The sequence below is a fragment of the Megalops cyprinoides genome, chromosome 11 (genome assembly GCF_013368585.1).
Source record: "Megalops cyprinoides isolate fMegCyp1 chromosome 11, fMegCyp1.pri, whole genome shotgun sequence".
NCBI classification, from domain to species: domain Eukaryota; kingdom Metazoa; phylum Chordata; class Actinopteri; order Elopiformes; family Megalopidae; genus Megalops; species Megalops cyprinoides.
Window position 1 is genome coordinate 25,064,128 of NC_050593.1, and position 16,656 is coordinate 25,080,783.

Genomic DNA, 16,656 nt, shown 5'->3' on the forward strand with positions numbered 1-16,656 from the left:
TCCAACTACAGTAGATATTAAGACATTCCTGAATTCACAATAGATGCAGTGCTTTTGAATTGTTCATAGGCATGTCTGGACCGTGGACACGAGTATATACGTTCTTACAGATATATTTATACACATATTCACACACTGAGGCCCTCGCAGCCCAGCAATTTCACACAGCGAGTGCTTTTGTACAAGAAAACAACACCTTCTGAGTACAGCAGAGCGTAATGCAAAGAAGTACCAGGAATATATTTATATGCAAGTCTCTTAGTGTTCTTCATCCAATGAGAGGACCTCTTACAGAGCAGATACAGTGTACAGTGAAGAAAGAATCAGATCAGGCTCCTCCTCTTTATGAATAAAGTCAACCATCTGTCCATTGTCCAGCTTGTGGGTGTAAACACAAACAGTCTCCAGCTGAATCGAAGGACCACAGGATCTCCTCTATGCCCCCTTCTCCCCCCTTCTCCCATCAGGCCTCTGTCCAAACTCTGTAAGCCACACCCACTACCCATGAGGCCTCTGTCCATTCGCTGTCATTCATGCCCACATCCAATCAGGTCGCGGCCCATTCTCTGTGAGCCACACGCCTCGTCCCCGTCAGCCCTCTGCCTTTCCTGTCTCTTTTACAGCCCTTTTCTCTTGTATACTTACTCAGGTAGCTCCTCTCTGGAGGGAGAGAGGGGTTGGGAGTATGCGTTCAGGAAAGAGAGATTTTTCAGTGTATATGTACGTGCAAAATGGGAAGACGAGTTCCGGGGTACATGTCAAGGGTGGACAAAATTCAGGACAGGTGTGCGGGGTGGGAGAGATGCGTTTGACGTTCGTGTGCTGGAAGGATGGAGGAGAGGTTTGGTGCGCGTGTGCAGGACGGAGGAGGGTAATAAATCTGCGAGAGCAGGAGTCGCCGAGTGACGAAGCGAAACCAAGCTGGGAAGTCGTGCAGCAGGGGAGACGGTCACGAGGCAGCAGCAGGAGCAGTGTGGGAAAACAGCACTGACTATAATGGAATGACACTCAAAGAAACAAAAAAACAGCTGAAAACTGCCTGCTGGCGTGGAAGCTTTCTGACGATGTGGGAGTAGGACTTGTGCATTTGTGAAGGGGGAAAGGGGAGGGTTTGGGCTATATGTGAAGGACAGACAGGGTCAGGGTCTCTGGTGGGAGATGGTGGGAGCAGTCACACTGCCCATCACACCGAGTCTTCCTCGCGTCGGGTGCGGTTCAGGTGTGGCGGGGCGTGGCTCAGGTGTAGCGGGGCATCTCGCACTGCTCGCAGCGGTTCAGGGCGGGATGGTTGAGGAAGGTGCAGCTCTCGCAGTTCCACTGCACCCCTTCGAAATCCTCGTCCTGGGGCACGGGCCTCGCTCTGGGTTTAGCGTCTGTGGGACAGTGCCAGAGTCAGCGTCAGCACAAACACAGCCTGCAGTCCGACTGCAACACGAGACCAGGCACCACCACAACAGCCACATAGCACATGCACTTCTAATCATAAGACTAGGTTATCAATCAAATTGCGCTAAGAGTATCATACATTGCAATGGGATTTTTGCATGAAAAAAAACTGTTGTTTTCACCGTTGGTATCTGTTTTCCTGTAGTATTCTTCCATATTTTTGTTCTTTTTTCCATTTTTATTTTTCAATGCACACCTTGTACAGCAAAAGAGAAAGCGCTTTAAATATATTAAACAGTTCTATTTATACAGATTTAGAGTAATTGCAACAATGTCTTCCTGCAACAATTCTTTCAAAAAGAAAGAATAACTTTCAGAAAATAAATCTGTTCCTTGTTTTCCTCTCTTTTCACAGAGATGGCAATTTCAATGCAGATAAAGGTTTCTGTCTTTCTTTGTTATCTGTATCTGCCTATAGAAACATCCCCTTTACAACTAAAGAGACTTACATCATCTTGATGCAGTTCACATCAAAACTGCACTGTTAAAAATAGAAGTACCTATGTAATTACACATGCACTGGCTGAGACAGCATTTATCCTAGATCCATACTGCCCCCTGGTGGTCATTATTTGGTTTATCATAAAACCCTAATTTTACATCATGACAGCAGACCACCTAAAGCACATCTATACTAAACATACCAAAAAAATGAAATAGTCTGAACCCAACTTACAGGACAAAAAAACACTTGAAATTGTTTTGTGTTGTAATCTGTGTTCAACACAGTTCATTTCATCTGAATCCAGGGCATGTTCAACTGTCAACTGTGCAAGCTACATATTTAAAATGACATACATTTTCACTGCTATTTCATATTAGTGGAGCTATCTTGGTCAAAAACATGCTCTTCACCTACCTAGCTAGATCAAACACCTACGTGTAGCAAGCTAAATTTTACACTTTTATTGGAGTTCACCTGAAATACTCTGGTATGACGACCTACTCACATCAAAGACTAAACTGTGGAGGCTACAGGCAGAGCAAAGTAGTTTGATCCTCTGTAAAGACAACATCAGAGCAGCTATAATAGCAGCCAGGCTAATCACACAGCGGTGCTGGCAGCCTGGTTGTTGCTTGTATTAACCCAGAAGAGAGGTCAGCTGACTCACCTTTTTTCACAGGCTTGGGTGGGACCACAGGCCCTGGCTGGATGTTGTCATAAAAGTTGCTCATAGCTTTTGGGTCAAACTTCCCTGGAAAAACCCAATATTCATCTTAACAACATTGAAGGGGTGAAAAAAAGCACAGGGAAGGGGTGAATGTGGTGCATTAAGGGGTGAATGTAGGGCAGTAAAAGGGTCAATGTGGCACAGGGAACATGTAATACCTCTGGACTGGAGCAGGTCAGTCTCTTTCAAGGTGCAGTCAATATCGATTTGGAGCTGTCTGTTCAGGCTGCGCAATCGAGTCATTTCCTCAGGCTGTGACATAGACACACACTCATCAGACCTGAGGTACACGTGCATGCACACGTGCACGCACGCACACACACACACACACACATACATACACACACACCCATGCATACGTTCCATAACTAAGGTACATACACATACACACACACATCAAATCTGAGGTATGTACACACACACATACACACACCAGAACTGAGGAATGTGTGTACACACACACACACACACACACACACACACACACACACACACATACCACTCACCCTGAAATTTAGCCATTAATTTAAACATCACAGCTCCAAAAGTCCTACTGCACAATAAGCTACAGGAACAGCTACTGCTGTTGAAGGTGAGGCGTGTTGGGTGTGTGTACACACACACACACAAGTTCTGATGTTGCTGTTACATGTACCTATGTATGCACGTACTAGCTGTATTTGTGAATATATAACATGTACTGTTTTTGTTACTAATATATTGCTGCATATTGCTGTGTGACTGTGAGGAGTCTGACCCGGGGGATGAGGCTGGAGCTGTTGACCCTGTGGAAGCGTCTCTGCAGAAGGTCATACTCCATGTCGTTGACATCACTCTTCAGCTGCTCCAGCTTCTGTCTCTCCAAGAGCAGCTCCTTCACGAGACGCTCCATCCTGGCCCGCTGGTGAAGCAGGAGCGCTACAGTCACACACAGACAGACAGAGTCAGAAAGACACAGCCTGAGAGTGAGGCATGTTCTCCTCCCCCCGCAGAGTGACACGCAAACACACAGTCAGGCACAGAAAGACACAGCCTGAGAGTGAGGCATGTTCTCCTCCCCCCAGGGAGTGACACGCGCACACACAGTCAGGCACAGAAAGACACAGCCTGAGAGTGAGGCATGTTCTCCTCCCCCCAGGGAGTGACACGCGCACACACAGTCAGGCACAGAAAGACACAGCCTGAGAGTGAGGCATGTTCTCCTCCTCCCACAGAGTGACCAGCACACACACACGCGCGCACACACGCACGCACAGAGAGTCAGGCTCAGAAAGACACAGTTTGAGAGTGAGGCATGTTCTCCTTCCCCAAAGAGTGGCACAGATACACACACACACACGCTCAGAAAGACACAGCCTGAGTGTGAGGCAGTCAGACGGACACACAGACACTCTCCCTCTTACCCTGTGTGTACGCGTAGTCATCGGAGCCGGAGCTGGACCGGCGCGGCATGTGGTTGATCTGGCTGGCGATGTTGCCGGGCAGCACAGAGATGGGCAAGATGGGGGCGGGAGCGGCGGGGTGGTCCCCCTGATCCACCATGTTGAGGATGGACTCCGTTTCCACCGTGGGGGACTCCGTGGGGCGCTGCGCCCTGCCGGGGGACACTTTGATCTTAAAGGTGTAGGCGGAGTTCCCCGGCTGAGGCGAGGAGGCCGGGTGGGGCCGGGCGGGGCCCTGGTGGATGTACATCCCCGGGTGGAAGGACGTCCCCTGGGGCCCGGTGAGGGTGATCCCCCGGGACGGGGAGCTGGGGGAGGGGCTGGTGGAGATGTAGAGGGAGCTCTGCCCCCGCTGCGCCCCCTGCTGGCCAGGTGCGGGGGAGCTGCTGCGTGGGCGGGGGGCTGGGGGTCTCTGGGGCCCCTCCAGCGGGATCTCCATCTGGTTCTTCAGGTAGGGCAGGTAGGACACGGCCTGCTGCTGCTGCTGGTAGGTAGGGGGGCTGATGGGTAGGAGGACGTGCGAGGTCTGCTGGATCTGGTGCTGGGGCGAGCTGTAGGGGGAGGGGAACTGCGCGGGAGGGGGGGAGTGGTAGACCGTTTGGGGGGCCATCTGTTTGGAGGGATAGGGAGAGGAGTACGGGGAGGGCTGGTACACCGGCACCACCGGCGAGGACCAGGGGGAGGGCTGCGGGCTTTGGGGAGGGGCGGGCCGGATGTAGAGGGTGTTTCCGCTGTTGCCGTAGGGACAGCCCGGGATCTGCAGGGCTTGGGGGGCGGGCGGAATGTTCTGGGACAGGGTGACCGTGATGGGGTTCATGGTGTAGCGCGGGACGGGGGAGTACGTGGGGGCGGGGTGCGGGGGAGGGGTGCCGGCGGACCGGCCTTGCTCGTTCATGAAGAAGGGGTTGTACCCGGGGGAGGGGGCCATGGCTGCAGGGGCGGAGTGGGGCTCGGGGAACACCATCTGGGGCTGCTTGGCGCCCGCCCCGCTCCTCTGAGGCTCAATGTGTCCATCACTGGAGCTGTGCACCAGGGTGCGCCCCACCCCGTTGGCGTTGCCTCCCTCTGAAGGTGGGTAGCCCAGGTTTATATGCAGCATGTGGTTCCGGCTCAGTCGCCCCTCCTCCGAGCTGTGGTACTCCCCATACAGATACCTGTTACTCTCCTGAGCCAGCAGGTGGCAGCATACATCCAGGTTGTTGTTATTCTGGAGAGGGGGGGGAGAGGCAGTAACAGTTACGAATCTCTTAGGAGCATGAATTCATCAGCTCAGCTGACACTGGAACCTGTCAATGTGATCCAATGGGGGTAGAAAAAAAAACACTTTACATGAGGAAACTAACTGATCAGCAGGGCTGGCTGATCTGACCAGACTCATCTCTCATGGGGAAAACAGTGTGTGCTGACAAGCATCATTACCACACAAAGGCCAGTTGAGAACACATTACATTACATTACATTAGAGGCATTTAGCAGAAGCTCTCATCCAGAGCGACTTATATCAGTTAGCTCCCCCCCCGTTATCCATTTATACAGCTGGATATTTACTGAGACACCTGTGGGTTAAGTACCTTGCCCAAGGGTACAGTAGCAGTGTCCCAGCGTGGAATTGGACTGGCAACCTCTCGGTTACAAGTCTTGCTCCTTAACCACTATGCTACACTGCCGCCCCACTAAGACACTGTTGTGTCTTAACTTAAATTTTCCTACTTTCTGGACTACATCCATTTAGCACCCAGAGTGGTTCTTTGCATGTACCTGCAGCAGGCACTGAGACACCACACCCTCCGGGATCTCAGGGAAGCGCTGCTTCAGGTCCTGCAGGATCTGGTAGTCCAGCTGAGGGCCCCCCTGCGCCATCCCCGCGGTGAGAGAGTCACTGAGCCCACCGCCACAAACTCTCCTCCTGCCTTCCGCTCATCTTCCACTGGGCACAGACGCGGAGACGAGGCGGGACAGAAAGGGACAAGAGACAGCATATTACACGTTTTTACACATGTTAAGGGAGTCAAGCGTAAGACAGAATTCGATCGAAGTGCTTGAAATGTAGCAGCGTTTACCCTTTGGTTTGATTTTTGGGTTGGCATGGTGGTGGAGCTGGGTTGGTATGGCAACTATGTTTCTTAATCAAGTCTTTATTTACATTTCACATCAAATTAACAAAATAACAGAGCAATAACTCTTTAACAAACATTTGCATATATAAATAAGTTTCTAGATTCCCCATATTCTAAATGCATTCATCTTGAATGATTTACATGTTTACTTATTTACTGTTTACAACTGTCAACTTTAATATGTCTGACTTTGAACTTAAATTATTAAAAGTTTTTGGTGTAATATAACTATTTTGCTTATACATTACTTATTAATATATGCCCATGTATAAGATTTTACATTAATTACATGTTACATGTCTGCAGAAAGCTGTTCTTAGATTTCAAAAGAAGGCCTCTGATATAGGCCAAAATCACCAAAACAACCGGTGCCTTTACTATACTGATATACATCATAAGAGCTCAATTTCTGTTCCTTCCCAGCTATACCTAAAAACATTATCTAAAGCTAAAAACAAATGCGGAGGGGTAGGAATCATCATGTGAAAACTACTACCCTACAGCCTGTCAGCTATTGGAATAAAATGCATCCCACACCAAACATTTCACAGCCAAACGCACTGTGGTTGAACTTCACTCGGTAGGCACAGATGGCCCACAGGAGCAGGGAAAGGAGTGTTACCATATGTGCTTTTTGGCACGTTCAGAAACAGGATTACAAAGAGGAAAGTCCAAAGGCCGCCAGTTAGCTGAATTCCATGGACACAGCAATCACCATTTTACCTAGGTGGCCTGCCAGCCCTGAACAGCACTGAACAGTAGAAGTGTGAGCACTGAATAGTAGAATAACAGCAAGCGGTTACGAGCAACTCATTTAGGCAAATTTCAGAAATTATGCAAACACTACACGTCACAAAAATATATTTCATAACCTTCACTGAACCCTGTCACTTTGCACACACAGGTCTACACCTCAGCTGTTAGCCTGTGGTAGCCACCTCACAAAAAACAATACAGCTTGCATGAGCCAGCTCAGCCATCAGACAGGTTTTAATCTTTTTAAATTCTGCATTAAATACTGCATTTCCTGATTCAATAATAATCATTTCTGATCACCTTAACTTGATCATGTGATGTTTCTGGTGCTAAGATTTCTTTCCATACTGACTGACACAGAAAATCATACTGTCAGAAACCATTAAAACTGTATCAAACGGAGCATTTGTGATGCTGTCTTACTACAGCTCACAAACTAGTTTGTGATGACAGTGCGGCAATCCTGGGTTGAGCTTAACCGCAAACCTATAATAGCTGACCCTAATAATATCAAAAATGTAGCTGAGGTTGAGACAGTTGCAACTTCAAATAAGGCAGTCATGATGACCAATGCCATGTTACGGTAACAGGTTACACTTCCTCACAGTGTCTGGACACATTACATTACATTATGTCACTTAGCAAACACTCTTACCCAGAGCGACTTCCAAATAAGTGCATCACAATGCTAAGAGTAGTTATCAAAAAGTACTGCAAGAGGTTAGTAAGATACTGAGTGCTAAACTAATGTAAAGTGCTTTTTTTTATAGAAAATAGGGCTAGATAGGATAGATAGAGAGGGCGGTAGACTAGAGATAAAGTTTGAAGAGATCAGTTTTCAGCTTTCTCTTGAAGGCACCCAGGGAGTCTGTTGTATGAATTGCAGGAATCTCATTCCACCAGTGTGGAGCCAGTACTGAGAAGAAGCGGGTCCGAGAGATGCTGCCCTTGTATTTTGGGACACAGAGGCGACCCGAGGTAGCAGAGCGCAGCGCTCTTACTGACTTGTAGGCCTTGATCATGTACACACTACTCTCAATGGAACCGCTGACACCAACAGAGCAACAGATACCCTGTTTAATTCTGAAATGCATTACATAACTACTAAGCAGTACATAAGTAATGGCTGGGATGCTTTTTATAGAAACTTTCCATTAATTAAATGTATTAACACTATATACAGTACAGTACTTCAGTAAAGTGCTGCTTTTACAAAAATGATGCACAATATGTGCTGGCCAAAACACAACACACACTTCTGTTGCTGTAGAAATATATTTCTTCGGGCTAATTAGATAGACTACGTTGGCAAAACATTCCTTGTTTTACAAATGTGGAGTAAAGACTGGGAAGTTGGTTTAAATCAGGGCTGCGATCAGAGCCCTCTGCACAGTCCTCTTAGCATTAATGAATGAAACAGTGATGCTATCTGGACTGCCTGCAGCCCTGGACACACCTGTCAAAACGGCTCTGAGCAGAAGATGTGGTTGTGCTGTTGACAGCAAAAATATGACGGCAGCAGATCCTGGCAGTGACGGAGCAGTGCTGTCAGAACCCGTCTCTGGCGGAGCACCACTGTCATAACCTGGTTATATTAGAGCATCTGGTTGAGAATCTTGTTCTGCTGCAGTGGTACAGGCAGTCCCTGAGTTACATATGACTCGACATAAGTAAATATCACTTTATATAAACCCCCTTAAAATACAAAAAACATTTATTTCTATATATATATATAACTATTCTGGTACGTTTCCGTGTGGCCAGTGTTTTTTTTTTTCTTTTCATTTACCTAACCTCCAGGTACAACTTGGCCAAGACTGTACCATCTCTTTTAGTTCGTTTTATGATGTCATGCATAATGTTGTCAAATGCAAACCCAAAAGAAGTAGATGGGTTAACTGTGATGCTGTGGAATAAAAAAATAGGGCTATTTATTTTATTACATTGAATCACACTGCTATGATACATATCCACTGTGTGAGAATGCACAAGGTTTGTTGTGCTAACCAAACGGGTATTGTGCAGATTATGCAGCCAATGGCGTAAGTTTGCAGTGCAAGCCTCTTTGGTGACCGACATACTGCTTACGAAATAGGCACTTCTTTCATTTTTGCATGAAATGAAAAGGTTGAAGGTTCTGCATACTGCGGAATTAATTTGACAGTTAGGGCTCCAGACAATGGATATACTGTATTTACAGTGGAACGTGGGATTGATTTATGTCATGTCACATTGGAAATTCAAACCATCACAGTCGACTCTCGATTACCTGTGAGCAGATTAACTGGTTTGTGGGTTAGCCGCAGCGGAGTCAGTATTCCTATGCAGTTTTCTGATCATAGAGTGTGGGTGGTGGCACTGTAAGCAAGAAGCCAGCATTCCATGGAAATGGCGATTCCGGTCCAACAATGCCTCCCCCTGCACACTCCACTGGCTTACTTCCAAGTGTGCCTCCCCTGCCGTCTTATGTTGCTGTTGGCATGAAACAATTAGCTGGCCACCTATTGTCTATGCCTATGCCACAACACTTATCAAAGGAACATCGGATATATTTGTAATGCCAGAGACAATGGTCTACAATATTTGCCTTCTTAGAAAATCTGACTCATGTTAGCTAGCTACTTAACTCACAAACATCGCTCAATCCCTGACAACAAAAAAAAGGCAGATAGGCGATTTAATATTTAACACATGTAGGTTCCCTTCTAAAATAAAGTAAAAGTGTAACATCATTTAAAATAATAACAGTAGCACCTGCTAACATGAATGTCGGAGAGCGGAGGCCCATTCTTATGGAGGGACAAACTATGCAAAAATTTGTCCGTGTATCAGCTCATTGTATCAAAGCATGCAATGCTACCTATTAGGGTGCTATTTTGAAAGACGCCGAAATACTTTTCAAAAATTCTAGCCCTTTCAAATTTGAAATTTGGGCAAAACTATTAGATAAAAAAGGTCATGCATGAATTTTCTGAAATTGCAAAATTCAATTTGATTTATAATTTTGCCAAAGGTATAGACATTTACTTCAGCTCCCCTCCAGAACTGAAACTCTACCACCTTTAAGCTCATTTCTGACTATGATATATATCTTCATGTGGGAAATTCCTCAACTTAAACCTTAATTTGTTTGATCATGCCGTGTTATGCCATGAAGGGATCCAATTGCTTACCGATACTCTGTCATATGTCTAATGACCTCTGCCTTCTGTAACATGATTTCTCAGTTGTGTAAACTTTGACACTGTCAACACAAATATAATTTATGACAACAAGGTTATCTGAACGTGCCTGAAAGAACAATAACGAGAACTGAATTGAGAGAGACAAAGAGACAGACGGGAGGAGAGTGAGAGGATTGCTTTCTTAGAGGCAGACAGAGCCCTTTGGTTTTATTTCTGCCTCTGAATCCCCCACATTGTCAACAATAAATGACTTTATAAAGCACTGAACAAGTGCTTGAACAAGCCTCCTTCTGTCAGAATATAGGTTTGCTTTATTCTGTGAAACAATGGAATCAATCTACAGAGAGCAGTACATATACAAATACATGTACATGGGCACATGCATTCTCTAAGGGGAGAGTGTGACCCAAAAAATGAAAACTTGAGGTATGCTGATATCACCTTACAATATCAGCCATTTCTCCCACTCTGGGTGGGCCTGCGTGCATCTTACTAATCATTAGTGAGGGCATCATTGTGTAAGTCCCTCTGGAAAAGAGCATGTGCCAAATAAATGAACGTAAACATAAAATGTAAGTTGTGGGAGTCCGTGCACACCACGTCTCCCACTCCGAATCATGCGCATACATGGAAAGGGTACCACTTGCATTCCCCCACCCTTATGATGAGCTCATGATAGAGCTTCAGTCACTCTCAACTCCAGCTAGGTCCCTGCATGGGCCACAGCTTTACGTCATCCAGTGGCACACAATGAAGCACAATGACATGACGGTGTCAACAACACAGTAATTCCCTGTAATTACATTCTGCCATGTTAAAGGAGATGGAGAGCTTCAAGACGGCTGAAAAAACTTGGACCTCCAAACCAAAGCCATTCTGGATCAATAACCCCAATGCCCAATATAGTCTGCCTCTAGACTATTCACAAGGAACTGGCATTTCTGCCTTCTGTCCAGCTGCAAATATAACATCTGGGGGAAAAGCGTCTCTGGGACAAATGATGCAACCTGGCTGATGCTAAATCTTAAGACCTTATGTTATTCTGATAGAATGGATTTCTCTAACATTTACACCCTTTCTTTATCAATCTGCTTTCCTGTTCAGTCTTTCATTTGTACTGTCATGGAACTCCGGTTGTAGTGTTTAAAACAGCACACTATACTTCCCGCAGCCATACTGGAATGAATTTTATGTCTGGTGATCAGTGGTCTTCACTTTGCCCAAGTGGCCTCACAAATCAGATTTACTAGTGTTATTACACATAAAGCCAGAAAGCTGTCTAATCATCATACAACAAAATAAAACTCAAATGGCAATAAGACATGTAAGGCAGTCTCATCAATTCTGCATTAAGGTTATCATACCAAGGCAAAACAACTTTGTAGTGCAGCTTTGTAACGCATAAGACAGATGCAAATAACAGAATTCTGAGCAAGTTACCCATTTAACTGCCTTTGTTATTTCTATATTACATGTACAGGTGTCTGTGTACATAGAATAGGATCACATTAATTAAGTCATTCATATTTTCTGTTGAATTGCTCCTAATTTTCTGAAATACCTTGGAAAGATTTGGGTACCAACCAGCCAACTGCACCACCAGCTTTGTTGTACCACCTGTATGTCTTAAAGCATCCAATGCATACTGGCTTTCCTTCACTGATAGGTTCACCATCTTTATATTCACATCCCAAAAGTGAAGTTTACAGCTTCATGGTAAAGGCAGGATATTTCATTACTGTACATGATTCGAATATCTGATTATTTCACAGACACTTCAGCACAGCTACCTAGTGCACCTGACACAACCCACATAAATTCAATGCATATCTCGCATGCTTCTGTACTAATGTTACACGTCACAGTGGCGCTGTCATTCCTACACAAGCAGCATCCTCTTACATGGACAATAAACATCCCCTACAAAATTTATGTCAAAAATTAATTCCCCTCATTTTCATACCATGATTGACAGTGGTGAAAAGACTTTTCTGGATCAAAATAGAAGACGGCGCTCACAGCACATAAAGCATGTATGCATAGTGGTAAGGAGCAGGGCTTGTAAATCAAAGGTTGCTGGTTTGATTCGCCGCCGGGGCACTGCTGTTGCACCCTTGGGCAAGGTACTCGCAACTGCCTGAGTAAATATCCAGCAATAGTTGTGTAGCTGTTTACAGCGATTCGACTATATCCAACAATAATGTGATGCAACGTAATGTGGAGCTGTTGCAGTGTGGGGTAGGGATTCAGAGCGGCGGTGTGGGATAGGCAATGTGGGTTATGGGTTATGGCACCTATGTGAAGCAGGTTGACTGCAGCAATGTAGGGCAGCACTAAGGCTGGACGTACCGAATAGAAATACAGCAGTATTAATCGACAGCAGATTTATTCATTTTACACTGATTTTACAATGGGTGATCTGTAAGGAGTTATCGACAGTCAACGCAGATATCCACAAGCAGGAACTGGGTCTTGCTTATATCTCTGAATCATGTCTCACTGTACTGATTTGTAAAGGAGGGGACCACACAACTCTCCTGGCTGTGCCTCTGACACGAACATCACCAGGACGTACTAGTCGCGACACCAAAGAGACTAATACACCTCGTTTTTAAACGAGCAAACATTAACCGTCCGAGAACTCCTCGATAAATAGGAGTCTCGGATGATGGCCCGTCCCTGTGTTCTCTGGCAGTTTAAGGCAGGCTGCATCAGCTGCAAGCAAGGAGACAAAGGAGCCTTCCTAGCTAGGCCAGGTTGACACCGAGAAAGCACCAGCAGTTAGGAAAATCTAAATACGCCAGATGCTAAAACATCTAGCAAGCTGGAAGGGAAAGGTGCTACCAGCAGTGCTTATAATCTCTTTGCAAGACGGACAAATTAACGATGAAAATCAGGCTTCTGCGAGTCTAAACATTTAGAAAGAAAAACACTCCAGCTAGCCAGATACCCAGCTAGTTATCCAGCCATTTCATGGCGCTTAGTTCCGTCAAAAAAACGATTACAACACGGGTTTGTTTGTTTACGTGACCAACACACCGCACTAAGCAACGACGCGACATCCAAACCTTGCTTGGTAGCTAACATTAAGTATTTGACTAGCTCTTTACGCTGTAAATTTTGGTAGGTCCTCTCGTCTAATGTTAGTTAAGTTAAATTACATTGGACTGGCTAGCCACCTCCCTGGCTTAAAATGTACTGACTTATTAATGCATCTGGTCCAACGTTACCTATAGGGCTATAAAAATATACCTGGCCACCTAAGAGTAACGAAAACGTGTTTCAGTTGCTGTCGGAAACTAGCCTAACGTAAACGTTTGCTAGCTTGTTGATATCAGAAAACTGAAAGCCCAGTTAGTTGACGTTTGGCCGATCTTCGAAAGCTGGCAATCCGTCCTGCCATCGCCGGCTGATAACCAGACAAAGCACAGGCACAAGCCCCTAGCTTGAAAGCTAGCAAACGTTAAGTGTCAACACTGCGGGTAACGTTACAGCACCAGACACGGCGAGCGAGTGAGTTGTTCTGTGGAGATACGCATACCAAAATGTACTCAGTACTCTCAGCATAAACATTTACTCCTGGAGACAAATAAACTAGACTGGCAAGAAAGATAACAAAATTAACAAGCTAAATGAGGCCAACGTTTGTCAACCAGGCTAACTAGCTAATTGGCTTGCTATCGACATAGCTAGATATCTAGAATATATAATGCAATTTGGAGACAAGTCCAATCGCTAGCTAGCTAGCTAGCTAGCTAACTGTCCCTTCCCGGACATGACAGATCTGCTAGATAAAATGCATTGTGATGACGACGCTACAGTAATGTAGCCCAAGAATTGCGCTTTAAGATAGCTAGCCAGCTAGCTACAGTAACTTAGGTCCTTAACCGCTTACCATCCATTCACTCTCTACCACCACCAGTCATTGCTCGGGCTCAGCAGCAGCCTTTGGGCGAGGGAATTTCCGTGGCCCCGTAGCCCAGGGGTGATTAACGTTGACCAGTTTTAATCCAGCTTCTTTCCAGAACTCTGGTCCTGCTGCAGTAGGCCGAGTGCCAAGCTAAATTTACAATATGGCGTTTGAGAGCTGTAAGCGTATCGCGAGAAAAACGGGAAGAGAGGTGGAAGGACTCTGGTCTAAACCATGTGACTGTCGTAAATAGCCGAAGGGGTCCGATTTTTCAAATTATCTCCCCATCACAGGTTTTAGCGCTTTGACCACTCAATGACCGCGGTCAGTATTGTGGTTAACAGGGAAAACCGTAAAAACAGAATTCAACGAATTAGGTAGGCAAAATGGCAGATTTCTGTGATGAACGATAATCTCCTTGTTGTTTACCTTGTTGTACTTTGAACTTAATAGCACTGCACTGAGTCATATTGTTCACAATCGATTTTATTGCATGAAACACATCATCTGTATTCACATCATTGTCTATGGTATTGTGTAAATACTATTCTGTTTAAGACACACATTTGGAATGAGTTCTGGAGATTGAGATGATTTGTTGAGAAAAAAATCCTATTTACTAATATATTGTTTCACAGTATCCCCAACCAAAACTCTCAGCATATAAACATTTCTTGTTACTTCGGTACAAATTCATATGTAAAGTACATGCATGTTAGAAAATATAGCTCAGTTCAAAATCAGTATGACACCAACACATAACTAGGAAAACTTCCCACATAACCTTTAACACCCAAGAAGTTTGGAACCAGCAAAACGACACCTCCCACACCCCCTTTCCTCCCACCATCCGTTTACCTTTTTTGAAACGCTGGCATATTGCCAAGGTATGGTATCTTGAGACTAGTAGAGGGTGACTTGTCGCTTTGCAATGGGCCACGGTACATCTCACATCGCACATATGATTCCCCCCCCCCCCCCAAAAAAAAAAAAAAAAAAAGTTTGCCAAAGTCAATTTGACTAACTACAGAATCCGTAAAGGTGGCTCATTGCTTGCTAAACTCCTTCGAAAGCAAAAGGCTATACGATTGCCAAGCCAGCCACCTTGCCAACTATTTCAACACACTACCACGCGAGTAACCTCATCATTTTATTTCCCGTGACGGATTTCTACACCGGAGCAGTGTTTCCACCATTCCACATTCCTACTCTTCTCAGTGTTGCAAAGGAAAAGGGCAGTTAGCTGTAGAACTAGCTGTCATTTCACCGCACTGGGCGTAAATTCACTTCGTAGCCGCGTCTTCTTGCCCGTGAACTGTCATCTTATTAGCCAGTCACATGACAACATGGACCACTGTTTCTTAGAGAAAGAACCGCTAGCAAATCACCACACAAGTAAATCTACTGCTATAACGTGCATATTAGTGTTATGTTGACAAGGTTAAATGACACATATTTCTCAGCTGTTATGTGAGTAGGAGTGAGCTTTATAAACCACCAAAGTGCTCGTAACATGGTCCATTATACTTTATGGGATGTGATCTGGTAGCAAATTTTCCACATGCACACCAATATCACATGAAAACGTGTATATTCACTGCTCTGTATAATGGGTGATACAGCTCTGATCCACTGATTTCTTGAGGAGAGTGAGGGGAAATTTTGTGATTTTGGTTATTAATCACTGGGAGCGTGTTAAAGGCATATTTTTTTTTATAAAAGAAGGAATGGGCAATGTGTACCTCGCCACTCATGTCATTTAAGAAAAAAATCACACAACCGCACAACTATTTAACCCCTTAAACACATTTATTTTTGCACATTTTAATATTACATTAGCATATGTGGTAAATTCAATCTTGGAGTACACCTCAAAAGCATATTGGGCCAGTCTAAAACCAGCCATAGTCTGACCCAAAGTGTGTCCTTGCAAACATACCAGTTGAGATATAAGTAACCTAAAAACATTTAACTCCATAGAATTAACATCACATACATATTTCTGACATGTTTGATAATGGATTACACCTAAAAGGGGATGTTGCTCAACACCTTTGTGGTAAATGTGTGCTAGGATTGCACCCTAAAAACAATTTAGGCCAGGCTAAAAGTATGTCTGTTTTGGGGCATACGCCTACATGTAAGTGGCAAGTGGCCCAAAAACATTTAAGTCTTTGAGCACGGCACTACATACGCACATTTTAGTCCGAAAATGCATTTTGGAGCAGTATGCTGTCAGTTTTGATTGCCCAAAACATGTTGCACGAGGCTGAATTAATGAATGTCTATTTTAAGATGTACACCCCTATTCCCACATCACTTCAGAAAATAGTAGTCCAAGATGTTCAGTACCATATTTGCAAAATTCAGTGTACATTTATAAACGGATTGCTCATGTTTATTTATGAACATAAGTAAACATGGGCTTAAGTCTTTAAATCCTTATACATTGCTTGGAATGTGCACATTTTTGCACAAATGTGCATTTTGCCTAATTTTTGTGCTTAAAAAACACAAATGAAAGTGTTTAAATTCAGTTTATCTGATCTAAATTAATGAATAAGTCGCATCTGAGCAAACAAGTCATGTAGATAGATAAGTCATGCTGAGATAAGCAGTAAACAGCGA

General features: G+C 44.7%; 1 protein-coding gene across 1 annotated transcript; it reads right to left on the reverse strand.

The window, feature by feature from the left end:
* Window positions 1-455: 455 nt before the first annotated feature.
* On the reverse strand, window positions 456-14,183 carry tab3 (TGF-beta activated kinase 1 (MAP3K7) binding protein 3). Its single transcript, XM_036541006.1, has 7 exons — window positions 14,014-14,183; window positions 5,819-5,987; window positions 4,022-5,267; window positions 3,376-3,536; window positions 2,777-2,870; window positions 2,559-2,642; window positions 456-1,373 (listed from the first exon to the last, which is right to left on the reverse strand). Exons 2-7 carry the CDS (start codon window positions 5,918-5,920, stop codon window positions 1,237-1,239), a joined length of 1,824 nt encoding a protein of 607 aa, XP_036396899.1. The 5' UTR covers window positions 5,921-5,987; window positions 14,014-14,183; the 3' UTR covers window positions 456-1,236.
* Between the last annotated feature and the right edge of the window lie 2,473 nt (window positions 14,184-16,656).

What these genes read in the sequence shown, in the direction of transcription:
- tab3 (XM_036541006.1), bottom strand. Translation starts at nt 5,920, where the DNA reads ATGGCGCAGGGGGGCCCTCAGCTGGACTACCAGATCCTGCAGGACCTG. An exon ending in GCTCCAGCCTCATCCCCCGG is followed by an intron (nt 2,871 to 3,375) that starts GTCAGACTCCTC and finishes TCTATGTCACAG; the next exon opens with CCTGAGGAAATGACTCGATT. An exon ending in ACCCAAGCCTGTGAAAAAAG is followed by an intron (nt 1,374 to 2,558) that starts GTGAGTCAGCTG and finishes ACTGTCCCACAG; the next exon opens with ACGCTAAACCCAGAGCGAGG.